This window comes from Hyaena hyaena, unplaced genomic scaffold (assembly GCF_003009895.1).
Source record: "Hyaena hyaena isolate Hyena2069 unplaced genomic scaffold, ASM300989v1 scaffold_195, whole genome shotgun sequence".
Classification (NCBI taxonomy): Eukaryota; Metazoa; Chordata; class Mammalia; order Carnivora; family Hyaenidae; genus Hyaena; species Hyaena hyaena.
In genome coordinates, this window is record NW_024080827.1 from 2,382,893 (window position 1) to 2,401,727 (window position 18,835).

The 18,835-nt window shown below is 42.7% G+C and overlaps 1 protein-coding gene across 9 annotated transcripts in view; it reads right to left on the minus strand.

The window, feature by feature from the left end:
* Positions 1-5,549, minus strand: part of LDB2 (LIM domain binding 2) — a 391,400-nt gene extending 385,851 nt beyond the window's left edge. For 4 of the 9 annotated variants that reach the window (XM_039241544.1, XM_039241542.1, XM_039241543.1 and 1 more), the window contains exon 1: positions 5,157-5,543. In XM_039241544.1, coding sequence (XP_039097475.1) covers positions 5,157-5,288 — 132 coding nt within the window. In that variant the 5' untranslated portion in view covers positions 5,289-5,543. Of the gene's footprint in view, positions 1-5,156 lie in introns of all 9 variants that reach the window. The other 5 variants (XM_039241549.1, XM_039241548.1, XM_039241547.1 and 2 more) reach the window with 3 other exon arrangements.
* Positions 5,550-18,835: the final 13,286 nt, after the last annotated feature.

The following is an 18,835-nucleotide window of genomic DNA, read 5'->3' on the forward strand; positions in this document are numbered from 1 at the left end:
GCCTCCCTACTAATAGTTAGTTTGCAGCAATTTTTAATTAAAAACAGTACCCATCGTAAGAGCATGGGGGGCGAATTAAAAGACGTCAGGAAAATAAAATCGGCATGAGTCTTGCAGTTTGTTTTCTGAGGCCATGTAGAAGATTCTGAAAAATAAGAGTTTGGAAGTTCTCCTTTTTTGAAAACTGCACTTTTGGTTTCATGTAACATTTTCAAAACCTCTTTCCTTACCACTACCGATGTCCCCTCCCCCCCACTCCTCACCAACCCCCTTCGGAAAAACTTGGAAAGTTCTGTGCTTAACACTGAAAATCATTCGTATGATGCAGAAGGATGGCAGCATGTTTCTTTCTAAATTTTTAGGGGAAAACAATCCAAGTTATCACAAAGCATTTCTCATGTTTTTCTACCTATCCAAAATACCCAATCTCGTTCTAACTAGAGCCCCTCTGAACATCAAGGATACTAAGCTACCCAATGAATAAACATGATGGAAACCCTGTGAGTCAAGTATATAAAAATGTAACTGAAAGAGAAGAATGAGACCCCTCCTCTCCCCCCCCCCACCCTCCCCACCCCCTGCTTATGGGAGTTTGAGGGAAGAGCAGGGAGGGGTACAAGCAGATTTAAATTTCAAGGTCTTCAAACATTTTTCACGTTCATATTAAATCCTGTAAAACCAAAAACTGTAATTCTAATAAAAACCTTGTGTGTGGCGCTTCCAATTGTAATCACGGTTTTCTCTTCTGGAGTGGGATGTGTAATGTTGATAAAAGAAAGGGGGGAAAAACCCTCAAAACAGAACAAATACATAATGGAACCCACACTTTCCTGGAGTTTGCGGTATTTTATTAAAATGAGCGCATTGCCAACAGGAAAAAAAATATATACTTAAAAACAGCTTTATTGCAATGGAGACAAGTTTGGCCCTTTGAATGAGAACAAAGTACAGAAAAGTTATCAATGATAAGGAAGATTTCTATAACTTGATAAACTTTCTGGAATTCTAGAGGAATCCAACAGTAGTGAAATCCTTTCTCAAAAAATGAAGGTCACTATCAGGTGTCTCATAATTTTACCTATGTTTTCATTTCACAGACCTCAGGAAGTGGAAAAAAATGCTTTTGTTGTGATTACTGAAGCTTTTTACAGAACAAATTCTGATATCTTTATACCGCGTTTTTATGGCCTATCCGACCACACTCTGTGTGTGACGCTAAACTAACTGTATAATTGTCCATTTGTGTTCCTCCCAGATACATTTGGGACATCAAGACCATACATGAATTTTGGAAGACGTGGGTAAATTATGGTAGCCTACACAACAGAAAATGTCACCCCCTTCCTACTGCCTGGGAATTACTGGTGACAAACAGTGACACAAAGCTCAAAGAATTTCTCTTAATTTCATTTAAAAAGTGGAGGGGGGGGCGAGGGCAGGGAGGACCCCCACGCATTTCTTTATGAAACTCCACTGAGATTCTGATGTGGCAAATAAATTTTATTTCCCAGAACAGCCAATAGCGTTTAAAACATATTTTTTGTTGTCTTTGTTTGCCTTGTAATACACTCATATTCCTTTAAAAGGTCCTATAAGCTCTCATATACTTGCTTTCTTTTGCCACAAAGATTATGGATCTAAACTGCCTCGTGGTAAAAATAAATGTGGAGAAGGGAGGGAAGAGCACTTTTAGGGCAATGGCAAGCAGAGGCCCAAAGCAACTTCAGGGCAAACCAGGCATCGGAATGAACTCCAATGACATGGTTCTCAACCTCTCTCTCCTCTCCATGCAGTGGTGCATCCACTGACACATTAACAGATATTTACTGAGTAACTACTTCGTTCCAGGAAATTCAAGCTCCGAGTGTTACTTTAAACAAGGCTGGCAGGGTCTCTGCTTTCTGTGTTTTCTCCACTACCACCCCATTATTTCAGTGCCATTTGTGACTTTGAACTGAATACCATGAACCAAGAAATAACGTCTATGCTCTTGGTGCTGACTCACAACACGCTCTCATACAAAAGAAAACCAAACCCAGGACTTCCACAGAGTCTGAATTTTTAAGTTATAGGGGTATGACAAGGTAATTTTCTGATGAGGAACTATGATATCTATGCCAAATAGTGACAGAAACAAGTTAAGAACAGTATAACTCCCAATCCAGCGCACTTGAAACTGTAACTACCCAGCTTTTGATGGACTTTGATTTGATTTAACTGGAAGAAATGCACCAATCAGTTGAGAGAATGCCCCGGGAAGGGATTGGGGGTCAGCAACCGTGGGAAAATAGGTAAACCCCTTGGTTCTTTACCACTTTTCTTTCTTTTCCATAAAAAAAGGAGGTTTCTAGAAAATTTCTACAAACTTGACTACAATTTATTCATTCAACATTGATTTGCTACAATTTCTTTCTAGCCGAGTCTATGTCAAAAAAGGAATAGGGACTTGAGAGTATTACCCAGATTGTGTGTGTGTGTGTGTGTGTGTGTGTGTGTGTGTGTGTAATGAGAAGTCAGTGAAATAATACCACGTAATATAAGAGCAGGAACCAGAAGAAAGGAGAAAGAAGGGAGTCTCTCTTGTCCAAAATGATTGAATGCATTGGTTAAGTTCCAAAAGTCACTCCATGATCTTTATGATTTTGTGTGTAAATAACCTGGTAACTCTTGCTGGGTATTATCGTATTTTATGTCAACCATCTCCAGAGCCCAGAACAACTTTATCATCAATAATCACTATTGATAAAGGCACAATGTAACTTTCTCATGAAAAGTTTTTTTCCCTAAATATTTTCTTTTCCAATTACAAACTATAATCAAAATGTAATATTTAAATACTTACTATTTAAATATCGTAGTTAAAATTATTTTATTCTCTCCTTTTTTCATACAAAATGAAAACAAATTTATGGCCTTGGGTTCATGACATCATTTACTGCTTGGCAAAGAGAAAAGAAGTGTCAAGGCAATTATTTGGATAATTGTAAAAAAGATCTAATTAGGAGAGAAATGTTTGGGGTTGGCTCTAGAACATACCAGAAAACAGTTCACAGTGCTTTTTTATCATAGAGAGGTTTTAAAAAAACCTTTAAGATTTGTCAGAGCAAGCTTTTCTCTCCAGTTTCTTGAGCTATGAAGCTGTTTTTCTTCTGCTCAGAGGAAAATCTTTAAAAGTAATACCCCATAATCTAAAAGGTAGGAAGTTCCTGAGTTCAGCTCTCACAAAAGATAATGTGACATTTTTAAGAAACATACTACGAATGGGGGGCTTTTCAAAGGTTTTCTCTCAAACGGGAAACAAATGTGGGACCTTTTTGCAAGTGTAGATTTTCGCAAGGGCCAGGACAGGAAAGTACCCCGGATAATCTAGCTCTGACCCGGCCAAGTGAAAATTTAGGAAGGGACACAGGAGAATCTGGATATCAGAGAAATCTGCCTGTTCTTCTGACCAAGGAGGATGGGAGAAAAACCTCATTCCACAACTTCTCAAAAACTTTCTAAAACGTAAGCTAGATGCAGGTTATTTTTAAATCCTGTTGCTGTTCAAGAATTGAGCCTTAACGGCCCAGTTCTCTTGTTTTCAACCAAATATATTTTTAAGACCTTTTTTAACCTCAAATTTGTATTGCAATTAATGCCTGAACTACAAGACACTTCCTATCCCCCTAATTCTGATAAGCAGGCTATGACAACCAATAGTTCATGCAAGAATTTAAGAGTCCAACAAACAGTTCCAAAAACCTGAATGAAATATACAAACCATCACACACACTCCACAACACACGCGAAAATCAATTCCTGACAACAGGTCGCCACCCTAAGCAAAACAGAGTTTACACTTCTGTAAAACTACTGGCTTCTGGGGAGAGAAACAGCAACATCAATTATATTTAACTTCTATGATGTATTAACATATAAAGAAGATAGGAGTGCTAAAGACAACCCAGTGTTTTTTTTAAAAAAATATCAGTTCTTGTCCAGGAGTTAGCCAATCAGAAAGCAGGTCACATCTTGTTAGCTGTATTAAATGCACTAAACGTCATGAATTCTCCATGGCTCTGTTGACAATTTAAGCAAATATGCTTTATTTTATCATACACATTAATTGAGTCCCCTTTCAGAGCTGAGGCTCAATCTTCAATCTAAAATCCCACCAAGGCTATTTCCTTAAAGCTCTTTGCCATCAGCCCTCTGGGTATTTTGTACTCCGGCAGAGAAGACGGAATTCCCAGCGATTTCCACTTCCCAAAGTGACTTTGGTGCACCTATCACAAACTCCTTCTCAGAACACTTCAACACAAAGCCCCAGCTTACAGGCAAATGGACAACCCAGCAGCAAGACCTGCCTGGCTAGCACAGAGAAAAGTCAACAGGCATTAAATATTTAAATTGCAGGAGGCAGTCTGGAGTTTTGCATTTACAAAGTTCTGAAAGTCCTGTTCTCTCTGCTCCCAGAGTTGCTGGCCAAGGAGGAAGAGGCTCGCTCCCCCTCTCCGGCACAAGATTACAAATATGCAAAACTCAAGCTGACTTGAATGCTGAGCCGGCTCTCGGGGAAGGTAGTGCTCCTTAAGAGATACTCGGAGCTGCGATAAGAGAAAGTCGAGAACCCCCTTGCCCCAAGCAACTGGTTTCTGAATTTAACACGGAAATACACAAACAATGTGTCCCTCCAGGGCTAGTTCTGAAAAGTGTGTGGGCTTACCCTTCTTCCCCCTCCACCTCGATTTTGATGACTTTGAAAAGCAAATGCAGGTCAAAGCAGACTTCCTCTGGGATTTGTTAAAAATTTATTTTGCCAGATGCAAATGATCACGAAATCCCTCGGAATTCTATCTCATGAAACACTAACGGGACCGACTCAGAGCCTGCAAGCCCCAGAGTTCTGGAAGAACAGCATTTCTGGAGCCCCGGCAGGCAAATCAAGTGCTGGGTTGTCTATTTCAAGATTCCGGCAGAAACTGTCCCCAGCTCCAAGAGTTGCTGTGCCTGGAAACCCAGCGTTCAAACTAGTGGATTCATCCTGGCGCTCATTTCCACATACGTGGTAGTATCTAGTGGGACACTTCCCACAGAATTCAGCCAGCAGCCCAGGAAAAGCCCATGCACAGTTAAAAAAAAATACACAAACATACACCCAAGGTTGGAGTACTTACCTCTGTGCGAGACTGCAGTCTCTTGTTCATCTCATAGATTCGGTATTCTGGCTGTACCATGTATGGTGTATGTCTCCTATAAAATGGGCCGAAAGGAGAAGAATAGAAGGGGTCATGTGGTGTGCTGGACATCTTGCCTGCTTGTCGAAAATCAAGCTAAACAGAGTATCAGTAACGTCCATGCAGAGCACATGGGCTGTGTTCCTCACAGTACAAAGTAGACGCACGCACACGCTCACACACACACACACACACACACATACACACACACACAGAGGCAGGCAGGCAGGCAGGCTGAACACACTGGCTGGGAACTGCTGTTGGAGCCCTCTATAGCAGGAGAGAGAGCGAGAGGAGGGAGGGAGGGAGGGAGGGAGGGAGGGAGAGAGCACGGGAGAGGAGGGAGAGGGAGAGAGCAGGAGCTTCAGAGAGGAAGGGAGGTTGGTAGGGAGGAAGGGAGGAAAGGAGAGAGAGAGGGAGGGAGAGAGGGAGGGAGAGAATGAGAGAGGGAGAGAGAGAGGCTGGATAGCTTTAGGCACCACTGCTTGTTTTTAAAGAAGCAGTTTGTGGAGAGGTCATTTCCTGTCCACACTGTAGCCTAGTTCAAAAATATAATTCTCCTCACAGTCTGACAGAAGTCTAAGGTTTGGTTTTAATTTTTTTCCTCCAGCCAGGACCCTTCACAACCTGATTGCTAAGCTTGTTAGCATATAGGTGGTTTAACCGCTGCCTGAGCCACTCACCCCTGACAGTCACACTGTTGTAATGTATCAGAAATGTGATGACCACAAAATACAGAAACACCGCACTGTGGTCCCCTGTATTAGAGCTGGTGATTCACTTGCAAGCCAACATTTCCCTCCGCACTGACCTCCCTATATAGTTTGGTTTTACTTGCTGTTATTCCAGGGGCTTGTTACACAGCCTTTACATTTCCATCCCCTCCTCACCCCCACCTCCCAATCAACCCTCTTCCTGGCCCCTCCCTCTTCTCCCAAGGCTACATTCAAGCAGGTTTAAGGGGGCCTGGGTTCAGGTTATGGAAGCATTTTTAGGTAAAACAATCATTCTGAATGTGGAATGCCTAAGATACACCCATGGAGCAATGGGATTATTTTTTTCAAGAAGGAAAAAATAAAACCCCAAAACTCCCAAAGCCGACCTCCAAATAAGATAGTAAAAGAAACAAGGGAGAAACTACCACAAAAATGACCATGGAAAATTCAGTTGAGTAGGAAATTGCGGATAATTGGATGGCTCATCCCCAAATAACATGTCCGGCTCTGATGGAGGCAAAGTCTTTATTTTCCAAGATCGGTCAAGAGCAGAAGTCTTTTTGCAACCGAGGCACATGATAACTGGAAGAAAAGAGGCTCAGCTCAAGGGAGGGGAAAAGGATCTCTACAGAGAACTAAGTGATCTATATGACAATCAAATCCTATCAGAACCAATGATAACCAGACTTCTACCCCTTAAACAAAGCCCAGATGCAGAAAATGTAAATGTATTGAGCGAAGACCTAGCTGGGTCTGTGGTATTGAGGAAAGAAAGCAGAGACCACAGAAAAGGGTGATGCATGCAAGACCCTGAATGTAAATGCATGCAAATGAGACATTTCTTCTTTTTAATAAGCAGATTAATTAACTTTCTGCCCCAATCATGGCTTGGGGTATCTCTAAGTCACTAGCCAACAGGGGATAAGGTATTGCTAATTCTGTAATTTACACTCTTAAGAACACTCAGGAGTATAAATACCCCCAAAGTGCTGTCTCCATCAGCCCTTTTCCATGATTGGAGGAGATGTTTGCAGGGCCCGCCCCAAACTCAACTCAGTCAGGTCCCTTGCAGGGGTGAGATTGGGGGAGGCATTACACCCAGGCTGCTTGGAACTTGCTCAAGAAGACCCCAGGGCAGCCCAGGGTGCTTGGTTTCTTGTTTCATTACAAATCCAAAAGCTGGACTAAATTTGCTGCAAGGTTTGTCAAAACACACAACCTCCTAAAGACAAGATTTCAAACAAATTTGGCTTGATTTATGTTTTGGAATGATGACCACTGCGAACTCTAACGGTTCCTTGTGTTTAGATTCCCAAACTAAAGACGTTCCAAGAGTTTAGTGCCTGCCTGAGTTTGTGTTTACATGGCTGTTTTGGAAAAAGAAGCCAAGTAACACCTAGCAGACATGTGCAGCCCAATATTGATCCAAAAAAAAAAAAAAAAGGAAAAACTCAACAATCCATTTAGGGAAATTCTTTCTAATATAAGGTAAAATTTTACTCGCCTTAATCTAGCAGACCATTCCAAGTTATAATTGGAAATCCTGCTTCCTGTTAATACCTAAAGACTAAATTCAGAAAGATCTGAAACTTTATAATGCTTGGGCCACCTAGCTTCTCATCTCCGCTGCCCCAAGAGCCTCCACACTGTTTCCCTGCTCAGATGGACAATTCCTTTCTAACTTGGGATGTGTCCTTGTTGTCATCAGAATGTTGGCTGCAGAAAAGAAAAGCTGATCTCGCCTCACGTTTTCCCTTCATGGTTTCCCTGCCCCCAGTAAGAACCCGTCCATACTCCTTGGCAAGGCATTCAGAGCACCTTAAGACCTGCTCTCTCTCTCTCTCTCTCTGTCTCCCTGTCTGTATCACACATGCACACACACACACACACACACACACACACACACGTTTTATTTGTTTGTTACATTTCGTCTTCCTAAACTTTACCATCTTGTATGGCGCATGCACACATTTTTACTTTTATCCCTTTTTTCCTATAAACTCTCATTCAACCTCTGCCTAAATTATCTCCTCCCCTCCGAATCTTTTTTCATTAATCCTTCATGGATTCATGGATTCCACAGATATTCCATTCACGGAAGAAAGGGCCACACAGACGACTGCACTGGCCAGAGCGCTTTTCAATTTTGGTTCCACCACTTCCCTGCCCTGTGAGCTTCAGCAGGTGACTCCCTGACTCCATCTCTCTGTACCTTCTGTCACACTGTTTTTAAACCAGAGGCAATGAGAGTAACAACCCATAAGATTGTTGCAAAGCATTAGATGAGGTAATGCACTGCCATGGATTAGAACCCACACGTACAAGGGCACATTGTGGCTCAGTCGGTTAGGTGCCCTCTCTCGATTTCAGCTCAGGTCATGATCTCACGGTTCGTGGGATCGAGCCCCGCATCGGGCTCTGCGCTGATGGTGTGGACCCTGCTTGGGATTCTGCGTCTCCTTCTTACTCTGCCTCTTCCCACTTGCTCACTCTCTCTCTTTTAAAAATAAATAAAGAAACTTAAAAAAAATTTTTTAAAGGACCCACACATACAAACTCTCCAAAAAAAAAGTTATTGTTAGGGACCTTATATATATTCAGGTGCTAGGGAAGACTGGGAGAGACCAGTATAGATAGCAGACACGCTCTGTGTCCTGTGGCCCCTTGCAGTTCACTGAGGATGAGAAAGAAGACAGCATAGGAGAACTAAAAAGCCCTTGGGAACATAATTTCAAACTGCAGTGTGTGCTATGAAGGAAATAGAGTGGTCTCCGCCTTATCCGAGGAGTGTATGTCCCAAGATCCCCCAGGGATGCCTGAAACCACCATTAGCATTGAATGCTATGTATACTCTGTTTTTTCCTATACACGCATACCTATGACAAAGTTTAATTCCTAAGGTAGGCACCATAAGAGATTACAACAATAACTTATAATAAAATAGAACAATCCTAACAATACACTGTAATACAAGTCATGTGACTATGGTGTCCCTGTCTCAAACTCTCTTACTGTACTGTAGTCACCCAGCTTGTGATGATGCGAGGTGATAACATGCCTGCGAGATCAGAGATGAAGGGAGGTGAATGACGTAGGCATAGGACGCAGCACCAGCCTACTGTTGACATTTGTCGGGAGAAGCTTCTGCTTCCTGCTCACAACTGACCTCTGGTAACTGAAACTTTGGAAAGCAAAACTGTGGAGAAGGGCGAGAGGAGCTGCCGCAGATAAAAAGAAGAGATAGAAAACAATGTTCGCATCTTGGGCAATGATGTATCTTCTGTTTTCTTCCAGTGGAGAATTTACGTGTAAACGCGCTCATTGCTGTCATTTACTAAGTTATTACTATGTGAGAAACGTTATGTTGAGTGGCTTACACAAATATTCCTTATTGATCTCACAAGAAACCTATGTGATTGGTTTGACTTCTCTCCCCCATTTTACAGATATGGAAACGGGCTTCAAGATGCTATGAAACTACTTCAAAGTCATACAACTAATAAGTAATAGGGACAAGATTCTTATGTATTTTGTTGCTTGAAGTCCAGGTCCATCTTCATCTTTTTTTTTTTTTTTTAATGTTTTATTTATTTCTAGGAGACAGAGAGAGAGACAGTGTGAGCAGGGGAGGGTCAGAGAGAGAGGGAGTCACAGACTGAAACAGGCTCCAGGCTCTGAGCTGGCAGTCAGCACAGAGCCCGACGCGGGGCTCGAACCCACGAACCGCGAGATCATGACCTAAGCAAAAGTCGGACGCTTAACCGACTAAGCCACCCAGGCGTCCCACCATCTTCATCTTTAGGGCAGTTCTGTTCTTTGACCTCAGTTGCCAGTGTGGCGCTGAGCCCACAGTGGGTGCTCAAACCATACACACCTAATCAAATGGAGAAGACGAGAGGATGAGGTGACTCCCCTTCCCTGGACTTTATCCTTTGTCCTGATTAATTTCAGGCACCCATTGTCTCTAGCCTCCACTTCTACCCATTCTCCCTGAAGCCCAGCCACATTAGTCTCACTTTGCTTGCTGCCCCAAATCTTCCAGAATGTACTTCCAAAAGTCTATGTCTCTGTTTAACCCTTTGCACAATAAGGTCATCTGGCTGGTTTGGCCACTTCCCTGTTTCTGGAGGGACCAGCTATGGCTCATGTCATTCTGGCCCGGGGCTGAGCATGATAAGTAAAAGAAATGATGTGCTCATGTTCAGGCTGCAAATCAACTCCTTCGGGAAACCGTAGGGAAATCCAGTAAGCAATGTTTGTATACCGTAAAAAAATGAATGAGCCTAACCCCTGTCGTGACATGAGTTAACATATAATTTTGCACGGTGTGTATTAAATAAACTCCAAAAGTCCTCACACAGATATTCAAGGTGACTTAAAAGCTGGCCTGACCTTTAAGCTCGGGACCTCATCTTGCTATATTCACATAGACTTAGCCCACAGAGTGTTTATTTTTCTATTAATTTTAAATATTTGCCAACAGTTTACAAAAATAAAGAATTTCATAGGAAATCCAGATTTTCATCTTCTCTTGAAAACTCATGAGCTCTGGCACCCCTTGGCCCCATCCTATGTTATGAGTACTTACTGCTTCTCCCTCCATCCCTTGATGGCTTTCTCCAGCCCCTGTCCCTAGTTTCCATTTATCTGCCTGATCCCTCCAGGTATTAAAGTCCCCATTGTTTTTAAAAGCTACCCTACTGCACTCTCTCCAATTCCCTTTGCTTGCTTGTTTCAGAAAGCCAGTTTTCTTACCACTCTTTGTTCCCTTCGGGGCCCTTGCTTAGCTATTTCTGCGCCCTGTCTTTTCCTCTCTGCACCTTCATTCCATAAGCATTCAGCTAACACACATGTGCAAGATACAGCTGAGATGCGGCGGGGGTTAAAGGTAAACAAAGATTTATATGGCATAGCCTCTATTTTCAGGTCCCTTAGAGTTCCTTAAACATGGATTTGCTTCATTCATGACAAGTTGGTATTGAGTCCTTGCACGGTACTAAGTACCGTGCCACATGTTGAGTGCACAGCTTGCTTCCAGAACTAATCCCCACCTCCAGGGTCTTTACAACAGACAAGCAGCTTCATTGAGAGTCTTTTGGAGGATGAACTTTGGAGCCTCACTGACTTGACTTGAATCTTGAATCCTGCATCCAGCTGTGTGACCTTGGGCACTTAATTAACCTCTCTGTGCCTCTGTTTTCTATTCTGTAAAAAGAGGATTGGGACACCTGGGTGGTTCAGTAGGTTGAGCATCTGACTTCAGTTTGGGTCATGATCTCATGGTTCCGGAGTTCAAGCCCCACATCAGCCTCACTGCTGTTCATGCAGACCCTGCTCAGGATCTTCTGGGGGCGCCTGGAATTAGCAGTAGAGATGGGGCAGGAAAACCCTAAGGCATCACATGTAGGCATCTGCAAACCGATGAATGAAATGCTAACCTACAAAGAGCCTCCAAGGAAGGAGGGATTCATTCAAATTAGTTAAATCAAGGAAGGCTTCACAGAGGAGACAGCATTAGTACTCAACCTCAACAGATCTGTCAGAGAGAAAGGCCATGCCAAGCAAAGGAGACAGCATGGAAATGAACATGTTTGACACCAAGCAAAGTCAAGAAATATTGTGAAAGTAGAGACAGTAAAAAGCTATTGAAGCCCTTTTCTAGAAGGCTTAAGTGCCGGTGTAAGGAATGTGCAGTTTATTGCATGGGCACCAGGGAATCCGAAAATGGCAAGAAAAGCACTTCGGGTTTTTTTTTTCTTTTAATGTTTTAATGTTTATTTACTTTTTAAAAAATGTTTCAAGTGTTTACTTATTTTTGAATGTGAGAGAGACAGAGACGGAGAATGAGTGGGGGAAGGGCAGAGAGAGAGGGAGACACAGAATCTGAAGCAGGCTCCAGGCTCTGAGCTGTCAGCACAGAGCCCGAAGCGGAGCTCAAGCTCACAAACAGAGAGATCATGACCTGAGCCAAAGTCAGATGCCTAACCGACTCCACCACCCAGGCACCCCAAAATGTACTTTGAGCAAGTTGCTTTGCAGACACGAGGGGGATACATTGGACTCAGATGGACCTAAGAATTGAACTCTGCCCTGGGAAGTTGGTTTCAGTCAAAGCCATCCCTAGCACACCTTTGCTCAGAAACTTCTCTCTTGAACATATGAAACAGAAGACCCAGAACAGAGGCTGAAAAACATCTCTTGCTGCTCATGGCTCTCACCTAGAATGAAAATGACTGATGAGTTTGCGGGATTCCTAAAGGCCATCTTCCCATCGATACCAGTTGTCATTGCTCAGGCATTTAAAACTTACAAATGGAATCAGTCCGTGGTTGAGGAGGTCATTGCTGACTATGCCAAAGACCTTGGAAACCTGTCTCCGGCCTGCAGTTTTGAAGACATATTGAGTTTCCTTTCTCGTGGTGTCCCCTGTCATTCTCTAATGTCCTCTTGACTAAACCAAATCTAGTAAGTAATTGTAATGACTAAAGATGACCGTAGCCACTGAAAACAACTCATTTCTCCAGTATCAGCAGTAAAATCCAACCCACAGCATGGGCCACCCAACATTCGTTTAATCACTCCAGAGGGCCCACAGTGTGCTGGAGCCTCTGCTCTCTGGCTCATTCTACCCTTCCAGCCATATCCATACTTCTGTTTCCTCCTGTGATGCTCCTTGCACTGCATTTCCAGTACACACCAAACTCATTCCTCTAGATTCTAGAATCATACTCTCTTCATCCCTGGCTATTTCTTTCTTAGCCTTCAGTCTCAGCTCAAGATGTCAACTCCTGGACCAATCGACCAATCCACCACCAAACGATCTAAGAACCCATCCATGATCCATCACTTTCCATCACTGAGTTTTGTTAGGTCTCCAACACTGATCATTATTTGTAATCATGTCTGCATCTGCTATTTACTTGTATGATGCCTGTGTTCACCATGAGATTGTAAATCTTAGGAGCGTGGATGATGCGTTGGTTTTATCCACCCGTTCACACTCAGAATTTAGCATGCTCCTCAGCACACATGGGTGCTCAGTATATTTTTGTAAAATAAATGAACGAAAACTTGTCAAAATGAATCCCAGGAGAGCTGTCCGAGCAATTTGCATCCCTAATTCCAGACCAGACTGTCCATTTAATAAGGATATATAAAAGCTATTAAGCATTCATTCATTTATTCTTTTAGAAAGCATGTACTGGGTACTTACTCCAAGTCAGGTACCATGCGAGGTACTGGGCAAACAAAAATGGGCAAGTTTTATAGCTTCAGCAAGTCCCTTCCCAGGATCCAATTACCTATGAGGACCTTCGTCGTCATGAATTATTCAATATTCAAAAGATCTCAGAGCTGCTATTGAGATGTCTGCAATCTATTTCCAACCCATTTCTGTAATCTATTTTCAAAGACACTGCACTCTGGATCCAGTTTGGTCACTGTTTCATTGTGTAAACTGGATCTCACCCATTACTGTGTGGCTGAAGTTAGCTTTAGTTTCTTTATTTGTAAAATGGAGGTAATAGCACTAATTTCATAGGGCCATTATGGGAATCAAGAAAGAACACTTAATAACAATAAGTAATCCCTTATATAGCTGTTATGAAACGCCAGGCATTCTTCTAAGCGTTTTATAAATATTGACTCATTTAATCTTTACAGCAATCCCAGAAGATAAAAACTATTAGTGTTCCTATTTTGTAGATGAGGAAGCATAGGCACAGAGAGGCTAAGTAACTTGCCTAAGGTTACTCAGCCAGTAATTGGTGGCTTGGGAGCTGGGCCTAGCCAGTCTGACAGTTGATGCTGTCAGCCACCATGGCCCATGGACTTTGTCCACGTCCACACTGGGTTGTGAGCTGCTGGAGGACAGAGAACAGACCTCCTCTAGTATACGGCCACATAGACCTGCAACATGTGTTGTCAAGAAGAAACAAAAATATAAATGAGAGGATAAATCCACATCAGAGACTCTTCGTTTCTAAGTTAAAGAAAAATTACTCTAAGTGCCATAAGCAAAAAAGAAAAAAAAAAGTGAATTTACTGGCTTATGTCATGGGAAAAGTTAGAAGTATCTGAGTTCAGGTACAATAGGATCCAGGGTCCCAGATTAAGCCCTGAAAGCGTTCCTCATTCACAGACAAGCTTTATCCACATGGTGAATGTAGGCAGGGCTGCGCTTTCATCTCTCCAAATTAGCCCAACAGAAAGAAGTTTCCGCCATTGGAGTTTCAATAAAAATGCCAGTATTGAATCTCATTGCTTGGTTGGAACATAAATATACACATCTAAATCAATCACTGTGGCCAAGAGAGTTGGCCAGTGCTAGGTCACAGGTTCACCCTTCCAGCCTGGGCCAGAGTTCATCCTTCTAACTCTGAGGGCCTGTCCAAACGTCAGGGTCCTCACTAACAGGTCGGTGTAGTGGACTGAACTGTGTCCACTCAAAATATATCTTCAAGTCCTAACCCCCAGTACCTATGAATGTGACCTTATGCGTAAACGAGGTCTTCGTGGATGTAGTCAAGTTAAATCGGGTGAGACTGGGCTTAAGTATACTGGCTGGAGATAAAAGGCACAAAGAGGAAAGAAGGCCATGTGAAGAGGGGGACGTAAACTGCAGTGATACCATTATAAGCCAAGGAGCACCAAGAACTGCCAGAAATCACCAGAAGCTAAGAAGCAAGGAAGGATTCTTTGCTAGAGCATTCAGAGGCAACATGGTACTGTCTCTAGAACTCTGAAAGAATGCATTTCTGATGATTTAAGCCACCCGTTTTGTGGTACAGAGTCTCTGGGACTTTAATAGGCAGGAAATGGATCTGGTGTGCAAAGCTTCTGATATCCAAGCACAAAGATGCCTGCTTAGCTGAGTTGGAAGGACGTGCAAGGAGACCCTGGTTGTTGTCTCTCCCTATAATAATAATAATAACAATAATAGCATCATTTACTGATTGCCGGCTAGATGCCATGCAAATGTAAACTGGTGCTTTACATAAAATTACGTCTTCAGATCTTGTATCTTTGCGATGCCCCTGCTGAGTTAGATATCTTTCCCTCCACGCACGAAGAAGCTACGATACACAGAATACGATCCTACTTCTGAAATTATGGGTAAGATCCCTGAAGGCAGCTTCTGTATCTCACTAATCTTTACTTTGTACCATCCCCCCCAAATCACACACACAAGTACACACGTGCAAACACACCTGGATCACAACACCAAGCTGTGTTTGCAGGAAATAAAATGGGCAACAAATACCTAACAAATGATGGGTGCCTGGGTGGCTCAGTCGATTAAGCGTCCAACTCTTAGTTTCAGCTTAGGTCATGATCTCATGGTTTGTGAGCTTGAGCCCCACGTCAGGCTCTGCACTGATAGCGCGGAGCCTGCTTGAAATTTTCTCCCTCCTTCTCTCTCTACTCCTCTCCTGCTTGTTCTCTCTCTCTCTCTCTCTCTCTCAATAAATAAATAAATAAACCTTTTTAAAAAAGAAAAAAATATATCACAAATGGATAAATAGCAGTCCATATGATAGCTCAATCTCTTAACTGTTGCGCCCATTTTTTTTCTACCGTGCTAAAAATTACTGCCTGTGATAGCACATTTTTCTCCTGCTCTGTTTTACCTCTACTATTTTTAGTGCTACCCAACCCCACCCCAACCTGCCAAAACTAGCTTCACTCATGTGGATTTTAGCCCTGTACCTCCTGCCTCCCTCTCTTCCCACTGGAGCTTCACAGGGAGGCACACAGATAGGCGGCAGACCCCGGGACTCCGACAGATACCCCGAAAGCGGGAAGAAAGACAGTGTAGCTGCACAAAGTCTCCGAAGCCTGCCAGGGATGAACTTGTATGGCACAACTTGGACCCGGACAATCATTTGCGAACAAAGGAGCCCAGATGCCTGTGCCTGCTCGGAATTGACTTCTGAGTCCTTCTATTATTGAAACTGACATCGGATGTGTGTGTGTGCATTTCTTTCATAAAAGCCCTATCCTAATCCAAGATCAAACAATTTATTTTGGAAAATAACTGTACATAATGGTACATTTTCTAGAACTGGCCAGGTTTCCCCCTGTCATTTGCCATCGGCTTTGAAGTATTTAATAGCTAAGGTAACTTGAAGAAACTCCCGTGTTCCTGAAAGCTGCACTTAGTGCCTCTACTATTTGCTAGGGACTTATCATTTACCCACTGCTTTATCAGTCCACTTTTTGCTTTTATCTGCTTATTTCCCAAGTGGATTGTCATTACCTAGTTTTCTGCACATCATTTTTAAGACCTGTGGAGGATTTCCTTACATGAATCGGCCGTAACTGATCTAACTGTCCCCTAGAGTTGATATTTGCATTATTTCCAATTTTTCTCTGATACAACAATTCTTGAATGAATATTATCATATCTTCCCCCCAGCTTTATTGTGGTATAATTGACCAATAAAAATCGTATCTATTTAAAATGTACAATGTGATGATTTGACATATATACTCGCTGTGAAAGGAGTCTCACAATCACGCTAATTAACATATCCATCACCTCACATGGTTACCTTTTGTGTGTGTGTGTGACCATCTATATCTTTCTGGACACCCACATTTATCCACAACAAAATTCTAAAAGTACACTCATATTAAGGCAAAGGGTATGTACTTTGTAAAATTTAGTTGTCTGTTGCCAAACTGCCCTACAAATGACTTAGATGGATGTAGTCCACCAGCAATTCTGACTTAACTTTTTATGTTAGGAAACATGATTCATACCCATGAAAGAAGTTTTACATTATACTTCACGGTATGAAGAAAACTGTGAAGCGCACCTGGTTTTCTCCGCGCACACAGTATGAGAGAGCACCGAGGAGCTCATCTCTGTGAGTGAATGTGTAGGTCTCCCTGCTGCGATGCCCCCACTGGGAATTAGTGGAAGAGAGTCCATTGTGGGGCATGTCGTTTGGGGGTTGACAGATCCCTGGCAACATATATATATGTTGGCAACATATATATATGTTATATATTATGGACTCATAATGATGAGTCCACAGTCATCATTCAGGTCTGGATGTAAATGTTGCTTCCTTAAGGGGCCTTCCCCAACTCCCTAGCCTACATTTCAACATTTTATTTTTTTTTCTTAATTTTTTAAATTTTTTTAATTTATTTCTGAGAGAGAGCATGAGCTGACAACATGAGCAGAGCAGGGTCAGAACGAGAGGGTGACACAGAATCTGAAACAGGCTACAGGCTCTGAGCGAGCTGTCAGCACCGAGACTGACGCGGGGCTCGAACCCATGAACCGTGAGATCATGACCTGAGTTGAAGTTGGATGCTTAACCGACTGAGCCACCCAGGCGCCCCACATTTCAACTTTTTCTTGAACTCATTAACTGGACTAATAGCCCCTAAGCCCCCTGAATAGAAACTGGCACCCACATGGTCTCTTATACTTAGCACATCATGACGAGCTAAGTCTGGATGACTCTGCTGACACGTACCAATCAGTTCAAAACATACGTGCCGTGAGGTGTCTTATCACTTACAACCTAACTTCCAAATGGATCAGTATTTTATATATGCAATGCTCTGTATGCTCAATTCAATTGAATAAGCATTTATTGGCATCATGATGTATCAGGTCCTAGGCAAGAGTTAGGGGCTGTGATGCTTAATTTTATGTATCAACTTGATTGGACCACAGGGTGGTCAGACATTTTTCTGTTTATCTGTGAAGGTGTTTCTGGATGAGACCAACATGTGAATTGGTAGACTGAGTAGAAGAGATTGCCCTCCCCAGTGTGGATTGGCCTCATCCAATCAGCTGAAGACCTAAAAAGAAAAAACTTGACCCTCCCACAAGTAAGGAAGAATTTTTCCTACCTTTAAATGGAAACCGAATTGGCTCTTCCTAGGTCTCAAGCCAGGCTTCAGACTGGTGCTCAAACACTGGCTTTCTGAGTCTCCAGCTTGCTGACCGACCCACAGACCTTGGGACTTCTCAGACTTATAATCACATGAGCCAATTCCTTCCAATAAGTCCTTTATAGAGCTAGAGACAGAGACAAATAGAGATAAACATCCATTGGTTCTATCTCTCTGGAGAATGGGACTAATACGGATTTTGGAATTAAGAGTGGTTCTCAAGGAACGGTTGTAAGGCTAGGTTTCCAAATTGTAGTCTCTTGAATAGACTTTCTAAGCCGATCAGATTTAAAGATGCTAATGACTCTGTTTAGGGTAGTAAAGAGAGCACTGACAGTGCAAGGCATGATCTTATCTTACAACAGAGATACCCGCAGTGTCACCAACGGGTGTCCTACTAACCCACTTACAAGAAACAACGATCTGAGTGACTGCGTATATGACACTGTTCAACATTTCTGTCAAACTAACAAATATAATAAGATTGATCATTGCTTCTAATGTCACTGAAGAAAAGTGGGGAAAGAAAGGGATGAGCTCAGTGACTCAAATTCTCAGCTACAGCACTGAATAAATGACCTGGAAACTTCTGTGTGTGTTCTGGATTTCGTTTATCCACAGGGCAGAGAATACGGCAAACCAAACCCAAGATCGCATCCTATGACTGGCTGAGTTACACCTTGGGTGAGCGCCCAGCATTATAGCCATGTTCATTGTTAAGGGGAGGACACTGGCTGGGAAGGAATGGAATCCTGAACGTGCAAATGGAATATGTGAATATGTGGCAAAACTCTGATGAGGCTGGGGACATTGAGCCCCTAAATTCTGGATAAGTCTTCTTTATTAGTGAAATAGCTCTCTCCATTCTGGATGGGAGCGGCTCCTCTATCGCCCCAGGGAATGAGCAAACAGCAATGGCCTCCCCTGAGGCAATAGTTGTTATGCAAGACAATACAGATTCTCCTCAGAACCAACCCCCATGACCCC